Source organism: Spinacia oleracea, chromosome 1, assembly GCF_020520425.1.
Source record: "Spinacia oleracea cultivar Varoflay chromosome 1, BTI_SOV_V1, whole genome shotgun sequence".
Classification (NCBI taxonomy): Eukaryota; Viridiplantae; Streptophyta; class Magnoliopsida; order Caryophyllales; family Amaranthaceae; genus Spinacia; species Spinacia oleracea.
In genome coordinates this window covers 100236827-100245488 of record NC_079487.1, presented here as the reverse complement: position 1 = coordinate 100245488, position 8662 = coordinate 100236827, and the positions used below count along the sequence as shown (strand labels likewise).

Genomic DNA, 8662 nt, shown 5'->3' with positions numbered 1-8662 from the left:
AATTAAAATCCTATATAATTTAGGAATAAGAATCCTACTTGAATTATAATTTTAAAGTCTGAATCCTATATAATAAGAATCCTATATAATAAGAATCCTACTTGAATCCTATATAATTTAGGAATAAGAATCCTATATAATTTTAAAGTTTGAATCCTATAAGAATCCCCTGTCAGAGTAATTACAGTAATTGTATCTCTCAATTTCAAAAGCTCTTGTGCGACAATGGATCAAGAACTGCAGAGAGAAATAAGGAAAAGAAGACGGATGATACTCGATGTGGAAAGACAACAGAGGCCATTACAAGCAATGCAATGTATCGTAAACCTAAACACTTTATTTTTCTGCAATTTTTTTGACAGAATAACTAATCTTTGTTAGCAGTGAATCAAGAACCAAATAACACAGAGTTGCAGAGAGAAAGAAGGAAAAGAAGACGAATGATACTTGATGAGGAAAGACAACAGAGACAATTACAAGCAAAGCAAGGTATTGTAAACCTTAAACGCTCTTTATTTTTCATTAATCTTTTTGACTGAATAACTGATCTGTGTTACGCAGTTAATCAAGAACCCAATAACACGAATTGCAGAGAGAAAGATGGAAAAGAAGAAGGATGATACTCGATGAGGAAATACAACAAAGGCAATTACAAGCAATGCAAGGTATTGTAAACCTTAAACACTCTTTATTTCTCTTTATCTTTTTGACTGAATAACTGATCTTTGTTACGCGGTTAATCAAGAACCCAATAACACAGAATTGCAGAGAGAAAGAAGGAAAAGAAGACGGATGATACTCGATGAGGAAATACAAATGCAATTAGAAGCAATGGAAGGTAGCAACACATTCCATATTATTGCATTAGGCACTTACCGTGATATAAATTAAATTTAATAGTAACTCTATTGATATGGAAAGTTCAGAAGCTTCTTACATTAGGAGCACCAGAAACTACTTTACCCACAGCTTTTTACAACCTATCAATTCCTGCATGAGACTGTAATTAGTATGAAAACCTAAGGCCATAAAAAAAAAGCCTATAATAAAACCATTATAAAAAAAATGTACAGAAGAAGTTTGCAGATATGCAGAATGCTTACGTCCAGATGTGTCACATAGACCACTATCAAATCCAACTTCCTTCCCTCTTTAAAACGCCTGCGAAAGAACTAATCAGAACGAACCTTCTTACGGCCATTTTGCACTGTCATCTGTTAACGCCAACCTGTTCGTTCAGCCCATATCTCAAGCTGATCACTTGCAGCAGCACGAAAGTGATCAGCAGCACGAAATGTATCACCAGCCGGAACAATACATAACATGAAGCATGAACATAGAGATTTAATATTCTCCTAAGGACCCGTCCACAGCTGATTATCCCCCCCCCCCCATTAGAAGCATAATCTTTTTGACTGAATACTTGATCTTTGTTACGCAGTGAATCAAGAACCCACTAACGCAGACTTGCAGAGAGAAAGAAGGAAAAGAAGTCGGATGATACTTAATGAAAAAAGAGAACAAAGACAATTACAACCAGTACAAGGTATTATAAAACTTAACATCTCTTTCTATGCTTACTGTAGTCATTAATCAAACCCACATCCCAAACCACGATTTGAGCAATCTCACATCTAATAATCCATAATTGATTCATTTCGTTGATAACATTAAAAATCATTAAAATTTCTACAATTTGGCTTAACTAAAACAGCAAGAATCAAAACCCATTACCAAGTAACAACCTATTAAAAGTATACTACATCACTATTTTCAAAACACTTACCTATTATATGCATGAATTGAACTTATGTGCAGAAACAACACATAATCAAGGATATTTGAGTTTAGGCCCACCTGAAGAGGAATGTCCATACTACAGTGCAATAATGTGGTGGGAAGAGAGAATCAAGAAAAAGAGCACGAAAAAAAGGACCTTTTTCAACATGTGCTGTCAAGACGGGAAAGTAAAACTGCCAAAATTCAAAGAACCACCAAAGTTATTAGCAAAATTGTTGAATTACTCGGGAGACAGGGGAGACAGAAGTGCTGCAAACTTTAGACAGCTAATCCGTATGTACAACTCATGTTTTGCACTTACTTCAATGGGCGCCAAAATTGATGCTTCAGTAAACACAAATTCTGGGCCATATGTTTACAGAGTTAGTGGTCAAAATCATCATCTCATAGGGTCTCTTCTCCCGGTTGACGAAAAAAGACCAGCATTTGCACAACTATATATATATGACACTGCATCGGAGATAAGCAATAGAACAGAAGCTGTCTGCAAGCATAACAAAAGCCCGGAGTTAAATTCTGAGTTACTCTCCAAATTGAAGGACATGTTTGACAAAATGGTCAATCAGGCTACTTGGTACAAGGGACAATAAAAACAAGGCATACAACATCCCCACATCATCTGAGATAGCCGCTCTTATAGTAGGAGATATTGGCCACAACACTTATGGAAGGGATATAATTATTGAGCACAAATCAGAAGGATTAAAAAGAATCAGCGAATTGCACCCAAGCTTCATGGCTCTACAGTACCCTCTGTTGTTCCCATATGGTGAGGATAGCTACCATCTTGGAATACCATATGACAACAATAAAGGATCGAAAAGAGGCAAAAGGGAATGTGTGACAATGAGAGAATATTACGCATACATGTTGCAAACCAGAAAAACAGAAGGACAGACTCTCCTACGGGCAGCTCGACTACTCCAGCAATTTATAGTTGACTGCTATCGCGCAATTGAAGAAGAAAGGTTGTCATTTATTCGAAACCATCAACAACAACTTAGGTGCGACCTTTACAACAACCTACGAGATGCAATGGTACAAGGAGACACAACAGGGGCAGCAGTTGGAAAAAGAATTGTCTTACCAGCATCATTCACAGGAGGACCAAGGTACATGTACCAAAATTACCAAGGCGCCATGGAAATTTGTAGATGGTATGGGAGCCCACATCTATTCATAACATTCACTGCAAATCCAAAGTGGCCTGAGGTTCAGTAAATGTTAAGTGAAATTGAAGGTCAAAAGCCAGAAGATCGGCCAGATATCATGGCAAGGGTATTCAAACTGAAGCTAAAACAACTCATGAGATGTCTTAAAAAAGACCATTACTTCGGTATTGATGTGGCAGGTAAAAGTAAAACTAACTCATCGATATTTATCTTAACGTATTATTAAAAACTTCCGTTTCAGTTGTTTATTGGAAACTATTTTTTTATTTTAACCTTAAATAATTTATAATGCAGATGTTTGCACTGTGGAGTTCCAAAAGAGAGGTTTACCTCATGCCCATATACTTCTATGGCTAAGTGAAGAAGGAGTAGAGCTCAGTCCGCAATTTATAGACAATATCATTCAAGCAGAGATCCCTGACAAAGAAACAAACCCCGAATTATATGTTGTTGTTTCACGTTACATGGTTCATGGCCCCTGTGGTAATGCTAACCCGAACTGCCCCTGCATGGTGGATAAAAAATGCAGCAAAAACTACCCCAAACAATTCAATTCAGAGACTACTATCGATAGCAATGGTCACCCTGTATACAGAAGAAGGGAGGATGACAGGTATATATATATTTACATACAATATATCTATTTAGTATAATAAATGATATATACATTGCTACATACTTAAATCATAAAAATAAAACGTGTAACAGATTCTTAAGTATAAATGATTTGTACATTACCACATACTAAAATCAAACGTGTAAAAGGTTCATTAAATATTCAAGCTTGAAGATGATTCATCTTTTAGACTTAATTTTCAATAAATAATAGTTCATCTTTTACATTTTATTTTCAATAAATAATAGTCCAATTTTACTACGCAGTACATAGTATAGAGTACACTTACTACTGTTAAATATTTTAGAAGAGTAGTTCACACTTTGCTCAATGTATTAGCAATTTAATGATTCCTACCTTTCACATTAGCTAATTATGTGATCATGATTTCTACGAACTACCAGGTTCATTAAAAAAGGAGACTATATCATGGACAACAGATCAGTTGTTCCCTACAATCCAGGCCTACTAATAATGTTTGACGCTCATATTAATGTGGAATGGTGTAACACTACACGTGCAATCAAATACCTATTTAAATACATCTGTAAGGGACCAGATAGGACCACCATGATTATCACTGATGACCAAATGGATGAGGTCAAATCTTACCTCGACTGTAGGTACATCTCAGCCTGCGAGGCCGCATGGAGAATTTTCGAGTTTGAAATCCAGGAAAGAAGTCTGGCGGTCATACGTCTGCCAGTTCACTTAGAAGGAGAACAAGCAGTCGTGATAAGAGATAATGACAATTTGAACTTTATCATAAACAGAGAAGATGTCAATGACACGATGCTCACTGAATGGATGAAAATAAATGTTGTAGACGAACATGCAAGGTCACTGACATATGCAGAATTTCCGACATAATATGTTTGGACCACAACTAATCAGGTCGATGAATTTGGAAATAAAAAAAGAAAAAGACATGGGAGAAGAGACAGCTTGGAAAAAGCATCGGCAGAATCGCATACGTGCACCCTTCAGCAGGAGAAAGGTACTACCTACGCCTTATACTCAACATTGTCAGGGGCAGTGGATCCTTCCAAGATATTAGAACAGTGGATGGTCAGGTGCATCCTACGTACAAGGAAGCGTGCTATGTGTTGGGCCTACTTAACAATGACAAAGAGTGGCACGATGCTATAAAAGAGGCAAACCAATGGGCAATGCCATCACAGCTTAGAGAACTCTTTGTAACCCTACTGTTATTCTGCGAAGTAACTGACATGCGAAGCTTATGGGAGAGCAGCTTCAAGGATCTTTCAGATGACATACAGCGGAAGAAAAGGAGGTTATTCAAACATCCAGATCTTATACTCTCGGAAGATCAGATCAGGACATACACCCTCATTGAAATCGACAGAATCCTGATGAAATTTGGAAAGTCGTTGTCTGATTTCAAAGATATGCCACAACCTGATCTCACAGAAGTAGATTGCATGGAAAACAAGCTTATAGCAGAAGAAAGACTCTACGACACCAGACAATTACAAGCAGATTGGTCCGATAGAATAAAAAGGCTAAACAAAGAGCAATTAGATGTTTACAACAGAGTGGTGCAAGCTGTCGAAAAAGACACGGGGGAGACATTTTTCGTGTACGGCCATGGAGGGACAGGAAAAACATTCCTGTACTGCACCATCACCGCTAAGCTACGTGTTGATCGCAAAATAGTTCTAAATGTTGCGTCATCAGGTCAGCCATCTATCTATCTTAGAGTTATGTTATTATCTAATTACATTGCCTACCAATATTTGACAAAAAGCATAATTCATTGCATCACATAATAAGATATTTTAATTTTACTGTATCTTAGGTATTGCTGCCCTATTGCTGCCCGGAGGAAGAACAACACATAGCAGATTTGAGATACCAATTGAACTCCTAGAAAATTCCACGTGTAACATCAGCCGCAAATCACAACTAGCTGAACTAATCCGACATACATCACTGATTATATGGGACGAAGCCCCTATGGACCACAGGTTTGCATTTGAAGCACTTGATCGCACTCTAAGGGATATAATGGGAGACAAGAACTGCGAATCATCATCTAAGTTGTTTGGTGGGAAGGTAGTATTACTTGGAGGAGACTTTAGGCAGGTATTACCCATCATCCCAAAAGGAGGAAGACAAGATATTGTACAAGCATCGATCAACAGATCCTACATTTGGAATGAATGCAATGTGTTCATTCTCAAACAAAGCATGAGGGTACGAGAAGGGAACACAAACGTAGAGAACTACCATAAAAACAAGAGGTTCAATGAATGGATTTTAGCTATGGGTGACGGGAGGCTTGAAACACAATCTGAGGACCACAAAGCTGAAGGAACATGGATTGAAATACCAAGTGAATATATAGCAGAAGTGGAGATATCAGAAATTGACGGGATCGTGGAGACAATTTACCCAGATTTTCAACAGAGGAAAAGTGACGACAACTACTTAAGGGAAAGGGCTATACTCACACCCTTAAATGAAACCGCATACACCATAAATGAATACATAATGGGTCTCTTACCCAAAGAGGAAAGGACCTACACAAGCTGCGATGAAATATGCTTATCTTCAGCTGAATGTGACACACAGTTCAATGCATACCCAACAGAATATTTGAACAGCCTAAAGTTACCAGGTTTACCCCACCATGAGCTAAAGCTGAAAGAAGGAATGCCGGTCATGCTTCTTAGAAATATCAACCCGCCACAAGGCCTGTGCAATAGGACTCGGCTTATGATAACCCACCTCCGAAAGTTTGTAATAGAAGGAAGGATCATAACGGGTTCAAAACAGGGAAACAAGGTCCTAATACCCAGAATTGTCATGACATCAAAGGACAGCAAACTACCCTTCATCTTAAAAAGAAGGCAATACCCTTTGAAGCCTTGCTATGCAATGACAATAAACAAGAGCCAAGGACAATCACTTTCATTTGTGGGAGTATACTTACCGAAGCCTGTTTTCAGCCATGGACAACTCTATGTGGCAGCATCGAGAACAACTTCTCCAGAGGGCCTAAAGTTCTTTATCAATGATACCTACGAGAAATACAAAAACCACACAAAGAACATCGTCTACAAGGAAGTTTTTTCAAACTTGCCTAGCCTGTAAAAAGAAAAAAAAACCTTAAGTCTAATTAGCTAGCCCATCGGCCATGTTGCTCATAATTAAACTTAGTAGAACTTATATCTGAAATTTTTTAAAGATGTTTTATGATAGTCTGGAATGTTCAAACTTTCCTAACAAACTAACCTCCTGCTCTAATTTGAATAAATGACGATTGAAGTGCTGCTGCAGTCTCTCATTTGCATAATTGATGCAGAACTACTCAAAGCTATTTCTCTCAAACAAAACGAAAAACTACAATAAGAATATTGAAAATAGCTAAAGAAGTGAAATAGAAGATGAAGAGAGAATAAAAGAAACACAAGAATTAAAAGAACATACTTCAAATGATTCGAAGCCATAGATATCTAGAATGCTGATGGATTTTCCAGTTGCCTACACCTAGAGATTTGTTCATTGTTCTACAAGCCAATCAAACAAGCACGAATAGATAGATTTCGCCAATGCATCACCTAAGATCTAAAAAAGCACCTAAATATTTCTAAGCTTAAAAACGCGTTTGATCTTCCTATATTATAACCACAAATCCACAAATAGCTTCAAGTGATTATAATTGGAAAATATTAGAACATGATATTACAGAGTTTAAAACTTCAGTAATACAACATAAAATTTAGAATCGGATCATATAATCATTTTATTTCAAGAATATTTTTTACTGAATAGAGAATTATCAAACAATACTACTCGAGAACAATAAGATTAGAAAATCAAAATTGAAAAATAGACCCAAAATTGAAATTGTACCTTTAGAAATAAACCTAAATAAAATAATATTCTGAAAACTTCGGAAGGTATTTGCTGTATTTGGTGAAGATCAATGGAACTTGATGAAGATTAACGTTGATGATCGTCGCTGCAAACGAGAGTGAAGCAGTTGAAGTTTTCTTGGAGAGAGAATTGGTTGAAGATTTTTTTAAGAGAGAGAAACAAAGTGAAGCGTGAAAATCAGAGATTTGGGGGTATATCACACTAAAAAAAATTACAAGTACTTTAGTTTAGTCTAGACTTTTGCTCAATTATTTAGTTGTCGTAATAGGTTCACTTTTGCTCAGTTATTATGCACCATTTTATTTAACGGTTTTAACCCATTCATTCAATTATGAACAAATTTATTTTAACTTAATCTATTGCCACTAAACCAAACATAGGAAATAAATTAAGTTAAAATGAATTTAGATCTACTTAATGCATGTGTGTCATTTTTATCTTTCAAATGAACTTAATTATTATTATTGTTAATAGTTACTGATTGTCTTCCAAAAAAAAAAAAAACCATTCATTCACCGTAACAAAACCTAATAACATAAATACAAAACCGTTACTAAAAAAGAACAAATAAAACGAAACCCGTGCATCGCACGGGCTTCAAAACTAGTTAGATTATAATCGAGAGAGTTTATATAGTAAATTTTAGACATATGTGGTCGTTGTAGTAAGGATTTGACCGATTCAAGGCATATTCTAACAGGATTATTATGAAATTATGAATTATTTTGTCGCATATTATACGCAAAACTTAATTTATGAAATGAAAGTCAATGGTTCTTCATTCATGATTTTGCAGGCTGTGAAGGTATCAAACTTCAAATTATGTCACGTATAATTATCTGATGAATCACTGTATCAGGTATATAGTTATCTTTTTTTTTTCTTGACGGGACATAAAAATTATCTAGTCAACTTAATAATACCAGTACTCCGTACTTTATTTTAGTCGTCTTCAATAATCATTTTTTTTTTTTTTTTATTCCAATGAGCCACAAGGGCAACATAAATTACAAATGGGGTGGGGGGATTCGAACCTGAGACCTATTGTACACAGGCCCTCAGTCTTAACCACTAGGCCAAGACATCATTGGTTTCAATAATCATAGTTGTATTATTGTATAACATTATTACTATATTCCTCCATGATGCTAGTACAAGCATTGACTAAAGG

The 8662-nt window shown here is 36.1% G+C and overlaps 2 protein-coding genes across 2 annotated transcripts; both read left to right on the top strand.

Annotated features, from left to right (window-relative positions):
- Nucleotides 1-744: 744 nt before the first annotated feature.
- On the top strand, nt 745-2606 carry LOC130466069 (uncharacterized). The gene is made up of 3 exons (XM_056834804.1): nt 745-838; nt 1442-1546; nt 1819-2606. Exons 1-3 carry the CDS (start codon nt 793-795, stop codon nt 2388-2390), a joined length of 723 nt encoding a protein of 240 aa, XP_056690782.1. The 5' UTR covers nt 745-792; the 3' UTR covers nt 2391-2606.
- A 415-nt stretch (nt 2607-3021) lies between these two features.
- Nucleotides 3022-6705, top strand: LOC110800896 (uncharacterized). The gene is made up of 5 exons (XM_056834364.1): nt 3022-3151; nt 3267-3585; nt 3993-4427; nt 4619-5286; nt 5408-6705. The coding sequence occupies exons 1-5, from the start codon at nt 3022-3024 to the stop codon at nt 6703-6705; spliced, it is 2850 nt and encodes a 949-aa protein (XP_056690342.1).
- The last annotated feature ends 1957 nt before the right edge of the window (nt 6706-8662 follow it).

What these genes read in the sequence shown, in the direction of transcription:
- LOC130466069 (XM_056834804.1), top strand. Translation starts at nt 793, where the DNA reads ATGATACTCGATGAGGAAATACAAATGCAATTAGAAGCAATGGAAG. An exon ending in GCAATTAGAAGCAATGGAAG is followed by an intron (nt 839 to 1,441) that starts GTAGCAACACAT and finishes TTTGTTACGCAG; the next exon opens with TGAATCAAGAACCCACTAAC. An exon ending in ACAATTACAACCAGTACAAG is followed by an intron (nt 1,547 to 1,818) that starts GTATTATAAAAC and finishes ACTTATGTGCAG; the next exon opens with AAACAACACATAATCAAGGA.
- LOC110800896 (XM_056834364.1), top strand. Translation starts at nt 3,022, where the DNA reads ATGTTAAGTGAAATTGAAGGTCAAAAGCCAGAAGATCGGCCAGATATC. An exon ending in AGAAGAAGGGAGGATGACAG is followed by an intron (nt 3,586 to 3,992) that starts GTATATATATAT and finishes ACGAACTACCAG; the next exon opens with GTTCATTAAAAAAGGAGACT. An exon ending in TCTAAATGTTGCGTCATCAG is followed by an intron (nt 5,287 to 5,407) that starts GTCAGCCATCTA and finishes ACTGTATCTTAG; the next exon opens with GTATTGCTGCCCTATTGCTG.